Source organism: Stylophora pistillata, chromosome 1 (assembly GCF_964205215.1).
Source record: "Stylophora pistillata chromosome 1, jaStyPist1.2, whole genome shotgun sequence".
In the NCBI taxonomy this organism is placed as follows: Eukaryota; Metazoa; Cnidaria; class Anthozoa; order Scleractinia; family Pocilloporidae; genus Stylophora; species Stylophora pistillata.
The window spans coordinates 18,640,345-18,655,045 of NC_142519.1; the positions used below are offsets into that span (position 1 = coordinate 18,640,345).

General features: G+C 38.1%; 1 protein-coding gene across 1 annotated transcript; it reads right to left on the bottom strand.

Annotated features, from left to right (window-relative positions):
- Window positions 1-78: 78 nt before the first annotated feature.
- Window positions 79-14,687, bottom strand: LOC111336621 (annexin-B12). Its single transcript, XM_022942748.2, has 18 exons — window positions 14,346-14,687; window positions 13,034-13,197; window positions 12,432-12,543; window positions 11,452-11,579; window positions 9,751-9,834; window positions 8,261-8,458; window positions 7,341-7,431; window positions 6,170-6,264; window positions 5,187-5,300; window positions 4,430-4,520; window positions 4,017-4,096; window positions 3,847-3,903; window positions 2,896-2,942; window positions 2,729-2,795; window positions 1,671-1,746; window positions 1,239-1,297; window positions 601-723; window positions 79-392 (listed from the first exon to the last, which is right to left on the bottom strand). The coding sequence occupies exons 2-18, from the start codon at window positions 13,175-13,177 to the stop codon at window positions 333-335; spliced, it is 1,626 nt and encodes a 541-aa protein (XP_022798483.2). The 5' UTR covers window positions 13,178-13,197; window positions 14,346-14,687; the 3' UTR covers window positions 79-332.
- Between the last annotated feature and the right edge of the window lie 14 nt (window positions 14,688-14,701).

Sequence of the window (14,701 nt, forward strand, 5' to 3'; positions counted from 1 at the left end):
ATTTATAACAAAAATGGTTATTAATGTTATGGAAGATAAACGTTAAATGAAAGTTAAAAGGATGTTCAGAATGTCAAATCAAGAAAAAAATTGTTTTATTTGAAAGGCATAATACAACAATCTAATGAATTCTCTTTGATGATCAGAAACGCTTGAAACACTTAAAAAGGCCGAAAAACTCTACAACAATCACTTAGTTTTTGGGGATGGCCAGGACTTTTTCCCATTTTTACTGAATAACTCGAGCACCCGATACATCATACACCACTCAATAACTGCGAGTGAGGTACAAGAAGAGTTCTCCTTTTTCTCCGAATTTGAAGGGTCTTTCCCTAACTGTTTTCGGTAATCAAGTTGAGAAGTATTTTCTTGTAATTTCCACGTGTGTCGTCCTGAAAAGGCAAAAAGAAATTGTGCTCAGTTTTAAAAGGTCTGTTTGGCATTTTAAGTGACACGTTTATATAGGGCAGTTGCATTAAGTCTGCTCTGGTTCAATCAATTCTCGGCGGCGTGTATGCATTTAACAGGCGACAGGTTAAAAAGTCCTTTCAACATCTCGCACTTTGTGTTTTACGAATAAAAAACACAGAGAACACTCACCGATATGAATTTGGCCAGAGATTTATGGTATAACTTAGCAAACTCGTCTTTTATGTCCAGTATATCGACTTCTGACCGTGTAACAATGATTCGAATAAGTGTGCTGTCGTCTGTTCCAAGACCCTGTTGTAATACGCCAACGATTAGAGTGCTTTTAACCACGACAAGAAAAAGAAAATATATTCTTGTTTGTGTCAGTAATATTTTAAACAAACGAAGGTCGTTTATGCCTATTGTGGCTAGATTTCCAATATGAACGATCGCTGCTATACTTCTTACAAAGCGTACCGAACTCTTGTCATTAACTGAATTCTTCCGATCAATATCATTATAATCACTGTCATCATCACTTTAACAACTCTCATCATTTTTATTGTTCATTTATAATCTTTTTTTGTAGAAGTCCGTTGCGATAATGTTGTACCAACGTCTTAAACACAAGCATCTGATAACCTTTGCACTTGCGTGTTAACACGTCTTAACTTTCAGAGGCGCACTTGCTTTTTCGGGAAAAATATACTTATTTCATCCAATAGCTACCAAGAAATAAATCTCTTGCTTCACTCAACAGAAAGACTAGAACTTAAACCCAAAGTTTCATCCGATAACTAGGCTTTAATATTAAGTGAGTGGCCTACCTTCATGCTCTTGTACAGTTTTACAGCAAAGAATGCTGGAGCATTTTTCACAATTTGGACTGAAATAATGACAAGGAAAGCGAGAGACGTTAACAAAGCCCAACAGATAGATCGCCTTCTCACCTACACGGAAACGGACTACACGTTTAGTTGCGAAAATATTCAAAATTTTACCCAAATGATTAAGTGATAGCCCTGGAGTTTATGTCTATACTAGACATAGAGCGGAATATTTTGTAATTTCTATTAGGTTCCACTATGAGTTGCTGACGTGAAATTTAAAAATTCAGCTTTCAAGGAAGGCAAAACTCACTCAAAGAATTGCGTTATCTAGAACACGCCGGCAGCAAATGTGAAATTGTGACTAACGGAACTTGCCCTCACGTTCACATATGTCACCATCTATTATGATCATATACAGCCAGGTATTACCTATTGTGGACATTCCATCTCTCAAGTCTCCCGACATCTCTCTCTTGATTGAATCTTCAAAGTCATATTTACTTATCTGAAAAGACAAGAGTTAGTGACATTAGAGAGCAGTAACTAAAAGTGATTTCCGTTCATCAGGTCTGGCCGATTTAAACTGAGAATGGATTCTGATTAAAGTATATTGCAAGCAAACGTCGATTTGTGGTGAGCGCACTGTAAGAGCCAGTGAACTGGGCTCCCTTCCTGATTTTAAACGAGACGCCTTTATTAGACACTTGGGCACCCTGCATATTTTATAACAGCTGTAGAAGTAAGCCCAATAGAAGAAAAGCTGACAGACTTGCTCAGTTTAGAGGGTAGGATGAGTTAGGCCACAAACAGATCTGCCACTTCTGAAAACGAACCTGTTCCATTTGACCCTTCAACACCTATGAATGACTTGCATCCAATTTCTCGTTCAAGTATCACGGCATCAATCAAACATTAAGGTCACGAGATTCAAGAAAATGATCACCACCTGGGGAAGCTCTTCTTTGTAATAAAAATTCTAAATTTGAAGACCAAATTATCAATACTGTGGAAGATGCATGGAGAACAGTATGGACAGGGCTCGACACTAACTTTTCAACTTACTAGCAAAGTGGATAGGGACAACTTAGATGCTACAACAATTTCAGTTTGTTTATCAGCCAAACTGGCTGGTGGAAATCGAAAATCACTAGCAAAAACTGAATTTCTACTAGTCTGTGGCTAGTTGGCTACCGTTAGTGTGGAGCCCTAATGGACGATTCGGTTCATGACGATTTCGCATCATTGCAAGTTCGCGTCATTTCAAGTTCGCCTCCTTTGCACCTTTGCAAGTTCACCTGCTATTAAAAAAAGAAAAAAGTTCACCCCACCTTTATCACTTCGCCCCTAAATCTTTCAACTCGTTTCCCTAACACAGAACGTATTTTTACCCTGTCGAAATTATGATATCTTAATGACCAACAGGTAATTTTCAAAGCGAACCTGAAACCTGAATAGTGCCTAAACACGACTACGGTGACCACGCTCACCTTAGAGTACTCATCAAAAGTGGCCTTCAACTGGGAAAAACTTCTTGAGACAAGAATGGTATTAAATCTGAAAATGAAAAATCGAACGGGTAAATTCTATGAATGCATGACAGGGAAAAAGTCATATGCATGGGAGAAAACAGAATAATTCACTTCAACGAACTTACTTTGACTCATCTGTGCCCCATCTGCCTTCACCGGCTTTATACAAAACCTGTATTCAATATGTTCGTAAGGTTATTCGTACGACCGAGCATACACGATTCAGCATCTACAGCTAAAAAAGCTGAATGCAATTAATAGATAGCATAGTCCTTTTCGGTCAGCTATGATGGAAAAGTAAACTTCGGCCGTAAGGAACAACAGCTCGATTTAAAACGGTGTTTTTCTCATGGGCGCCTTTCCACCATTAATCCGGTGGCATGCTTTTTGGGTCGTTGAAAATTGTTCCCAATTGAAGGGCAACGCAAACTTATAGTTGACCACGGGAAATCAATTACTCAAAACGAGTAAAAGGGGATGGACGGTGAAAAATGGGAAAGAAGTTACACGGATTGCAAATGGTGCTGTTGAAATCAACAAGGCTGAGGTTTTAAAACAGGCAAACCGAGACATGGTCCGCTCTTTTCAAAGAGAATAAAGTTTTATAAAAATTCTGATGGGTTCTCTTCAAAGGAACCAAGTTTTACTTGCCCTTATACAGCATCCGGTGTCCGTTGACGAAAGAGAACGTTTAATACGCAAGTTAAACAGAATGAAACTTTCGACGGCCGAAATATCTGAACGGAACCAAGAACAGTGTGTAAACCAACTTCCGTAAATCTTTTACAGTTGCAAATGAAGAAAGGGGGTCAGTTTCTAAAGAAACTGTGGTGCTGCGTCGGTGGGGGTAACAAGGTAATTTTGGTTTTATCAACTGAGAAAAGTATACTTGGCCACCGTAAAGAGTTTGGAAGCTTAGTTTTCAAACTCTTTGCGGTGGTCAATTTACTATATCAATTCAATTGTAACAGTCACAGTCATGTTCCTGCACCTTTGCATGTTACCTCCCAATTACTACCTCAAACCACAGTGGAATTTAATTCAGTTATCGCAAAGAAGAAGTACAGCGGTCAAACCTGCGCGTCTGCTGCGGCTTTCGCCAAGTCAACTGTTTGGCTTTCGTCTCTGTAAGCCTAAGAAATAAACCGTGAAAAGAAAAATTAAATTCACAACCGAAAAGTCACAAGCAAAACTAACATACATTAACTTATACTCCATTGGTCAAAAGTTTATCTCATCCACACACCTGTAGCAAAGAGATGAGAAACTTCTTGAAATGGCCAGAGGTATCTCCTGCCACATCTTTCTCCAAATCTCTGCTGAACACTTCCAGAAAAAAAGGCAAACAAAATTAAGTTATTAAGCAAAGCATTGCAGGGGAGGGGGGGTGGCGGGGTGCGTAACCATTAACGTACGGGTTTAATATGATGCCAAAGTGTAAAAATCATGCTCAATTGGAATGTAAATGTGACAAACGGAGAGAATTCTTTCACTTTTTCCTTAAAAAATCTGCTCTATGTACCTCTGAGAGAATCCGTATACCGACATGTGTACCGCGGTAACTAGCGTTTGCACCCTGCTTTTGAAATTCATGTTCAACCACATCTTAACAAACTAACGAAATAAATAAAAAACGTAAACGTGCACGCTTGAACTCACACCGCTGGTAGGACTGCTTGATGGCAACGATCTCGGCGTTGGTTCTTGTACACAAAATTTCAATCAACACGCTCTCGTCCGTCCCAATACCCTAGAAAAGCGTACCAGAAACTTGTTTCATTCAATTCATCAAAACGATCCAACATGGGAGAGTTTGCATGTCTATTTTGAGAGTTCCGAACACTGTCGGCGGTCATGCGCCGATCAGTTCGAAGCTTCAACATCGTCCAACCCACTTCCCGGCGAACCAACGGGTATTTGACTCTCGTCTGTGCCCAAGCAGTGGGGAATTTGAAACTTGCCTAGCTGAGGTGGGGAATTTCAAAGTTGCCTAGCTGGGGTGGGGAATTTGAAACTTGCCTAGCTGGGGTGGGGAGTTTGAATCAGTAGTATCTCGTCTTTCCAACGGAATAAACGTGTTTTACCTTTCAAAATGGAGGGTTTTAAAGGTAAAGAGTTCACTATCGCGAGCGAATAGGTCAGGATAAAAAATGTACAAGGTCTTGGTTTTAAAGCTTGGTCAATGAGTAGAAATTCACGGTCGCTGATATTGCCTTCAAAAATAAATGACCATCAAATTCAGCTCTTGGGTAGAGCATTTGGACGCAATTTTTGCCCCAAGGGACGGGTATTTGAACAAACCAATCTTTAAAAGTTCAAATGCCCGGGGGGTTGCCCGGGGGGTTGCCCAGGGGGAATGTTAAAGCTTTGAATTGATCGACGATCAGCGTCTAATGAGTAAGCTCACAAAACACACCTTAATTGCTTTCCTCAGTGACGTTGCATCATAGTCCGCCAATGGCATCATAAGAGCAATGACTATAGTCTCAAAATTACCACCCAGCTCATACTTAAGATCCTTTAAAAGATCCTACAAACATAACGATATAAGTTGAAGAGTTATGAATATCAAGACATTCATAACGTCAAATAGACTGCCCTTCAGAACATGTAATGGAAAACTACAAATCAAAATATTTTGCTGTTGAAGACAAAAACCAAAAAGTTGAAAAATTAAGGCGAAACGAGAGGTTACGGTCAAGGATGGCAAGATCCCAAGGGACTGGAAAAGGCCACATTTATCAATATCCTCCAAACGCGAGTTTACTGTATGCTTAGAAATGATAGATTCTTAGAGAAGACATTTTACTCCTAAACGATCTTAACAATATGGCCCTTAAGACGATCGAAACTGTCGAACAAGGGAATACGGGGCCGAGAAAGACATCCATTCCATGCAGAATTCTATAAAATCAACTTTTCCGCAGTTTAAGGATATTTCTCCTTTTAGAGCCACGTACAATGATCACTCACACAGTTCCTATTTACTTCGATAGAACACTGATAACTCTTACGAAAGCTATTGTAAAAATTGTACCCTAAACCATTTAACTCCCACAAGTGATTAACATGTAGCTTCTCCCTATGACATCCATACACTATCCACCAAACAGGTAATGAGAATACTCAAACATATCAGGTATAACTTGTTATCTTGATCGAACACCAAATCCTCGCAACTAATTTACAAGGAAATAAAATTATGCATCCACTGGAAGGGAGAGTCAACAACCAGATTTTGGGAATTAAAAGTTTAAAATCGATGAGTCACCAGAATGAAGAATAGTTTCACGCTACGACTTCTCTATCTCTAACCCTGAGCTTCTAATTCTTAGTTTCCTAAGAAATACTTTTTTTAAAACTCCTTAACGTCACATAAAGCAGGACTGCAGGACTTACCCTTCCATACATAGTCTTGTACTCTAATTCAATTTTCTGTCTCTGAGCGTTTGTTCTTGCACACAAAAGACCAGTGATAGCTTTAGAATCACAGCCTAAAGATAAATGAAAGAAAATTTCTTATGACTACCGGTACTTAGATACACTGTGGAAGTTACATCCACTTCAAAAGCCCATGGTAAAACACACAATTAGTTCCAAAGGTTTGAATTTTTTTTCCTTGGACAAACCCTTTATTCATTGTCTCAAACTCTACAAAAACATTCTAATAAGATGACGGAAAAGACAGAGAAAATATTACAAAAGTTTAGCACTGAAATAATAAATTAACTGTATTTCCTATGGACCAACCATAAATTTGAGTGAGCCATTCTCAAATATCTTCCACCAAACATCAGCACTTTACGCACAATTTCAGTACAACTATCGTGTGCATGTAGCATTTTCAATTCATTCCTTATTCTACGAATCCTTGAATTCAGGTCGCTGATTTTCAACTTCATACAAAAACACATGCACATGTACTGGAAGACACTTTTTATTTTTTGAAAAGGAAAATTAAAAGAACAATGAACTTTATCTACAGAGACCTCACTGCAATTCTTCTGCATGTATACTACCAATTTATGGTGCAAATCGATCTAGTAAGTAAGTGAGTAAGTAAAACCTTAATTTAGACACGATAGGTATTGAAGCTGTGCAGCTCGTGGGGTCGTGTATAAAATAAAAAGATACACAAACAATAGTCTAAAATCTAAAAGTTTTCTTTTTTTAATTATTATTATTATTTAATGGTGCCCTGTCAAAATATCCGACATAATTTGAATAATAATAGACTTTACTATTCAACTGTACTTCGCAGAGTACAAATAACGCCCAAGACGAGTACAAATATTACGCGATATTTGTATTCCAGAAATATCCGCGAAATTCGCCCGCACTGAAATAACAATTTGGAGTGTTGGATAATAAATCTCTTACTACACATTTGGTTGTGTAGTATCGCTGAGTATTTTACTCGTTATTTGTAATTTGACTCGCCCTACGGGCTCGTCAAAATACGGCACAACTCGTAAAAATACTCACCGATACTACACAACAAAACGTCTAATAAGATGGATGTCTATAGTGTTGTAAAACAATACCATTCAAAAATTCAGTCCATATTCACCTAAGCCTTTCATTGCATTCCGCAGTACTTCAGCATCTTTCTGAGCACAAAAGTTTGCATGCGGCTTGATGGAAGGTCGCCCTCTTGATTGCTGTTGAAAGATAAAAAATTTGGAAAAACAAGTTACCAAACAAAAAAAACCAAACCAAACAAACACGTATAAAAACAAAACAAAAAACAAATAGCAAATGAAAATTCCTACCCCCCCCCCACCCCATTGTTGAACGGATTGACACATTTCCACAAGATTAGCTATTTTAAGAGAAAACTCAAAAGTTCCAAGGGCAAACAAAATGTACAATGAAACCACTTTGGAGTAACAGCTTCATTCAAACAACCAAAGCCAAAACATCGAGGCAATAATTATTATCATCATTATATTATTCCTCTCCATCCAAATCAATTTCAAGGATTAATCCACACAGTACAGGATGAGCTCAATGCTATTCACAACACCTGAGGTACACAATATACATTTACATGTACCATAATGATTATTACTCCAGGAACAAAGGTGTCTTGAGATTATGATTTAAAATAAGCTTCATTGTACATAATGCTATTTAACAAAGAATTCCCTTTGATGGACCTGCCTGCTATAGCTATTGATCATACTATGAAAAACATTTTAAGTTCTTTGCCTTAAAGCAAGTGGCTAATTTGTGCTGGTACTTTCTTCTGCTTCATCTTCTATTTCTTGTTTCCTTAGTCATACCCACAGACAAAAGATTTGTGCTTAATTCACCTCAGCCTGCATATGGTCTCGCAAAAAAAAAAAAAAACATGACCCCCCTGCCCTAATAACTTCATTATCTTGGTTTGCATTATCTGCCACAAGCTTCCACTTGAACGGCATATAAAAACCAACCTAAGCAATGGTAGTTCCTGCATTTGTGCTCAACTTAACCTAGTAAACATACTTCAGGTTTTTTTATGCTTGATCTGGAACTCCCAGAAGAGGAGGAATGGGAAGAGGAGGAATGGGATGAGTAGGAAGATGAGTGTGAGGATGAGGAGTATGTTGTCACAGTTGATGAAACTCCTGGACCAGCTGCTGGTGGTACACTTGGCTGGGTTGGCATAGCTGGAGCTGACGGAGGAAAACTTGGGGGTGGACCCTTCACAAAAAGAAACAAACATACCAAAACAAAATGTTTAACCTTCCATCTTTTTAGAAGCAAAAAGTTTGTTGTGTACACACAATCATGTACCTCAGCAAGGGCATCTGTTGACCAGCTACATTGTAAATGTATCGGTTATCTCCATTCACCCCAATCATAATTATAATCACAAGACTGGATTTGCATGATGCACACCACTACATGACTAACTGACTGGAGAACCAACCTGCTGAAGGTACATATTTCGCTCCGATGAAGGGCTAATGCTCGAAACGTCAGCTTTTGTAATCGTTACGGTGGCCAATTTACCATTTCAACTTTGTTGATATATCCAAATTATTTCGTTACCCCCACCGACGCAGCCCCAAACAGTTTCTTTCGAAACTATCAGCCTTTATTCATACATATTTTAAAGCCTAAGTCATAATCAAGTGTCAAACAGCTGTAGACGATTGGCTATATATGCTAATTAGGCTTGAAGCAGACAGCTACCATGGACAATTGTTCAAGTACATGCTAGACTAGCAATGATGAGTGTCCATTAGTGACTTTTGCTGTACAGCTCTCTACACTACATGTTAATGTATTGGGTTCAAACTACGGATTTTTTTTTTTATTACCAGTACTTGAATGAAGCTCTATTGTTGGCGGTTTCTAAGGACTAACAGCTTAATGACTCACTGCATCCCTAGCTAAAGCAGCTGCTTTACCAATAAGACCACCTACACAACTCAACTGAAAGTCAAACAATGGTGATACAGCAAGGTAGGTCTTACAACAGAATGGTTATTAGCATAAGAGAAGATCATATTCTGCACGATGACTAGTAACACAATCAGCTACAAAGTTAGATCAACCTCAAAGCTGGCATAAGTTGTCAAATATTCAAAGCACTGTAGTTGTAATTATTTGAACTGCTGGATAATAAAGCAATGGTTGGACATTAACAGCCAAATAATGACACCTTATTACACGACTCGGGCAGTCAGAGGGCCAATAACAGAAATCAACCAATCATTGTGCTCTATTGCCGGTCCAATATTCTCTAAGTATTGGACCGGGCACTGTCCTGAATGGTCCCGAATGATACCGCACTTGTGTCCCTTTGAACTTCAGTCGTATAATAAATCTCTTATTAACCAAGCTTGCTCGGGACCATACTGGAAGAATATCGGCCTCCGGTCTTTTTTGTACGGACCTCGCTGCACTCGGTCCGTACTGTCAAGACCTCGGGCCGATATTCTCCCAGTATGGCCCTCGCGCTTGGTTAATAAGATATATAAACTCACCATGGATAAATTAGGCTGGGGCTGAGGAAAACCAAACTGACTCCTGTAGTGAGATGGAAATGCTGTAGTGGCCATTGCTGCACCCTAAAATTTGAAAATTCTTGCTAAGCTGTGTCACAACAATTAATACACACTTCAGATTTTATACAACGAAAACTAGAGTGTTTTCCATTATAATAAATTGTACATGGTTTTTAAATTTGTATTTTAGTAAGATTTGATGCTCTTGTTCTGCTATTAATAATACATAGCATTATGATTTCATTTTCCCTCATGTTAGAAACAAAGCACAAAAAGTAACCTCAGTATGAGGTTAAAAGCTACTTGGTCACAAATTATTTACCTCCTTCAATTCGCTGTTTTTTTGCTGGTGATAATCACACAGATGTAAATTACGGTGAGTAAGAATGTGTCTAAGTATTGTACAAGTTACTCAATGGCAAGCATACTCAACAGCATGTAGACCAACAACAATTTCCTGTTGGCAGTTACTAGTCAGAATAGTGTTAAATAAATATGAGACATATTAATTGCCTTGACTAAATCACTTGTTAGCTGTAAAAATTAATTCCAGTCACAAAATACACTGTACTGACATTAACCTGTTCAATAGGCCAGCTAAGGAACTAATTTGATGAAGTCAGACACTAACATGAATTTCTAATGCATACTAAATTTCAAATAAGATCTGAAAATTGTTAAGAGCATTTCCTGTGATCAGTTTCCTTTATGGGAAAGAGCCCACTTAATTTGCCTCACTTCCTACAAGTAGCTTTGTGCATGAAGCTCACCCATCATGAGGATAATTTTTTTTTTTTTTATCATTTGCATATCAAATCAATGTTCTCCTTTTCAGCCACTAACCTGTAAAATTTACCCTTTGTAGTGCCTCTAATTAATGCCTAAAATTGCTTGGAATTCTTGAAAATTCTATTAATAAAAGGATTGGTCTGCCAATTCAAAAATTATTTCTAATCAATTACCTGTAATGCTGAAAATAAAGGAGATCAACACTGCAAAATCAAAACATTTTTCTTTTAACCCATTGACGTCCAGTGCGCCCATATGCGCCCATGGGGACCCACACCCTTTCTACGCCTTGTGACGTCATCACTTTTAACCCTGGAGCACGAATTTGAGCACCTACTTGAACAGGTTGAAAATATCTTACAGACGATACCAGAATGAGCGCAATTGAGTGAAGGAGATTGGAGAAATAGCCAAAAAACCGTGTCACTTTGACCTGAAAATCTGCACGAAAATCGTGTTTCACTACCCACCTACCTTTCCGAGCATGTGCTTTGAAAATAATGAGTAGTTTCTGAAAAATCTCTACACCAAAATGAAGCCTACTCAATTTCCAGCAAGTGAGGAGAAACTTCAGGCAAGGAGAGGGGAAAAAAAGGGCAGGAGAAAGAGAGAAAAGTAGAAGTCTGCACATGCCCGAGATTTTCAGGCCGCCATTTTGCATTTGGATCGAAAGGCCGTCGAGTGCACTAGCTGTCAAGGGGTTTTTGGTAAGTTTGAGCTTTTAAAACCACAACAGTGACCCGAAATCTGCTCGACTAGCTTCAAAACACAGTTTTCCACAAAAGCTGTGGCCATTAATGGGTTAATTGTGAAAATGAAACAACATGAGACTTGTCATAAGAACCGATTTTACACAAAGTTCTGTCAGAAGGTCCAACTACTGATTCTTACCCCAAATGATAGATTGCCAGATGGATATCCAGGCTGTGGCATAGATGGTCCTGCTGATCCACCATAATTACCAGCTGTGGGTGGAACAGGAGCTGGCATGCCAACATTAGGGCTTGGAACAGGCATACCTGATGTAATTACAGATTGGGAAGAAGTCAGAAGGATATGATTCAATGGAAAATTAAAAAAAAAAACTTGATGACAGAATAATAACTGCGCTCTTTGTTGTAAACCAAGTTTTAAATGTAAAAAAATTTTATTTCAAAAAACTATATCTATTTAATGATATTCATATGTTTTTCCCAAGTCAATCATGTAACAAAAACTTAAACAGTCATATAGTCATTAGAGGAGTGGTGTACAAATAAATTTAGCTGTAAACAAATTTTCTTTTAAATTGTCCATCACAATGCACAAAACTATCAGCAGACACCTCAAATTTCTAGACTGTAGCACAGATTGTCTCAAAATCCTTTTCGCCAACATATTGAATAAAATTATAAAAAAAGGACTCCGTAAAATTTTCAGAGACTGATATGGACCTAATTGCTTTTACTCACTCTAATTTCCAAAGCAAAAAGAAAGATTGGGGGAATTGCAAACTCCTTGCAGATGAAATGTTAACTAGTCCATCTCGGGTTACCTTTAGCACTTAGTCAGGTTTCCCAACAATTTCATTGATACCTAATTGTTATTTCTGGGTCTAGAAACAAACTCCAAGCATTGCAGCTTGTCTAGCCCTAGAAAGCTAAAAGAAAATACTGCCCAAAGCTCAAAACTAAAACCTTGGATCCTACCATAGGTCAGGCATATTGACACAAGGTACACATGTACCTATTAACCTTGAAAGGGGTGCAAAGTGTGGGCAAATGTGTACAAAAACTATACAAAGAGTAGAAGCTTACAAAGTGCACTTCCCTTTGCATAAAATATTGCCCATTCAACCAGGTGGTATGACTAAAAGGGAGTTTTCAACATACCTGGTGGCATTTGATGGGACATCCCTGGTGGCATATGGCTTGACATTCCAGGATACATACCAGTAGGTCCCCCAGCAGTTGGCATTGGTATTGTTGGTCCAGAAGGAGGGTACTGCATATAACATGTATAATCCCTTATTAACATTTATTACATGTGCCAATGGTAAGCAAAAGCAAGATTCTCTCAAAATGCTCTATAAAAGAGTATTCATGCGCAAAATCTGAGTCCTTTGCCTTGAGAATCTCCTTCTGCACTTAATTTTCCCAAAACGAGAACAGAACAGATCCTACATAGCAAGCTCTTCTTCAAAAAAGTTGAACAACCTTTTATAAATGAGATTTATGATACTTAGAAGATAAACAACATTTGCTATTCTGTCAATAAATGATTGAGTAGATTAACATGGTCATTAATTTACAAATGTTGACAAAACAAACTCAATTACCCTTTGGAGAGCAATTTATCCAAAGGAAATTAGTATTATCTGCCTTTCAAATAGGTCAGTAGCTTCATGTACACTCTGTGAGCAATGCAAGCCCACATAAGAAAATTTTATGGGTAGCTAGCACTTTGGTTCTCAATAATCATATAGTTTACATACCCCAGGGGCCCCCATTGGAGGTTGGTTAGCTATGCCGTCAAATCCTAATGCTGGACCAGGTGCTGGATACTGGGACCCCCCTCCTGGCATTGGAGGTGCCCCATACATTGGATAGCCCCCTGGGGGTGGTGGTGGGTAACTCATCTCTTTTTCAATTTGTATTCCTGAAAGGAAACGAATAAATTATTTTTTAAATATTTCAAAAGTTCACATTAATTTAAAGTGATTTTCGTAAGTACTCCTACAACCTAACATCGTTACTTTTAACACTCATAAAAACCTGAGAGGCAACCATTTGGCCTCTATATTGATTTATCAAATGAACTAAGAGATGCTAGCTGAGTGTTATCATAGATGACAATATAATTAAGGGTCTAACAATCAATCAAACATAAAATATTATGGGTTATTATTTCAAGATAGCAATTTTTGAATCAACAGAGTGACAAATTTTGTTGGGTTTTTTTGGTGGCATACCTCTTGTCATCAGGTAATATTGGCAAGAGTACCATATAACCCCAAGACTACCATAGAACCCCAAGAGTACCATATAACCCCAAGAGTACCATATAACCCCATACATTAATTAAGCATTCAGACTAGCAGACTTTGTTTTTAAAGTTTTGTCGTGAAAGAAAAAGAAGTGGAATGCATGATTAATGTATGGGGTTATATGGTACTCTTTCCGTAATATTTAATCTGGCTCAGTTCAACTTCACTTCCGCTAACTGCGCCCGCTTTTGGTAAGAGTACCATATAACCCCATACATTAATTATGCATTCAGACTAGTAGACTTTGTTTTTAAAGTTTTGTCGTGAAAGACAAAGAAGTGGAATGCATAATTAATGTTTGGGGTTATGTGGTACTCTTTCCCCGCTTTTTTCCTTGCATGTTCGTCATTTCGGAATAAACTAGAAATTTTCTTGAGATTTGTTGCGATTTCTACTAAAATCGTGATTCATCACTGATTTCAAGTATAAGCCTCAAAGTGAGAATCGTCACAAAGAGCTAAAAATTGATTATGACTACATTTGATCCACAAAATAACTTCGATGACCTGCGTCAATTTCAGCGCTACGCTCCGAACTCAAATGTGAATTCTACCATCATTTTAGAAATAAAGGCTTCTACATAAAGAGAGCCATAGTGAAAATTTATGTGGCGGTGGTGAAGATTGGAGGGAATTATGTTTCAAAAAATAGTAAATGCTCAAAAATAAACTTTGATCATTTGATCAACTCAGACCATTAATATTTGTAATAAGAACACGAATTCCACCCAGACAATATAAAGTCCTTGGTTATATTTTACCTTTTTATGCCCTGGTATTCGCTGCTTATCCTGTATCTTACTTGTAAGATATGAAACGGTACAATCGGTGCTTTCCAAATCACTAATTCAGTCACGATTCACACAGTACGACTGGGAGTAGATCAAACGAACGGGTGTTAGCTCCAAGAATTGTTTAACATAGGTAACGAAAATGAGCAACGGAGTATGAGGTCTTGATTAACCGCTAGTTAAACTGTTCCATGACTACAACTTGAAGATGCTATCCTGTTAACAAGCAAGTTCAGATGAAACCCTTTAAAAAAAAAAATACCGTAATAAGACTAACGTTCGATGCGTATCACACTTCTCTGCTGAACATGCCCACTCGTTTCGAC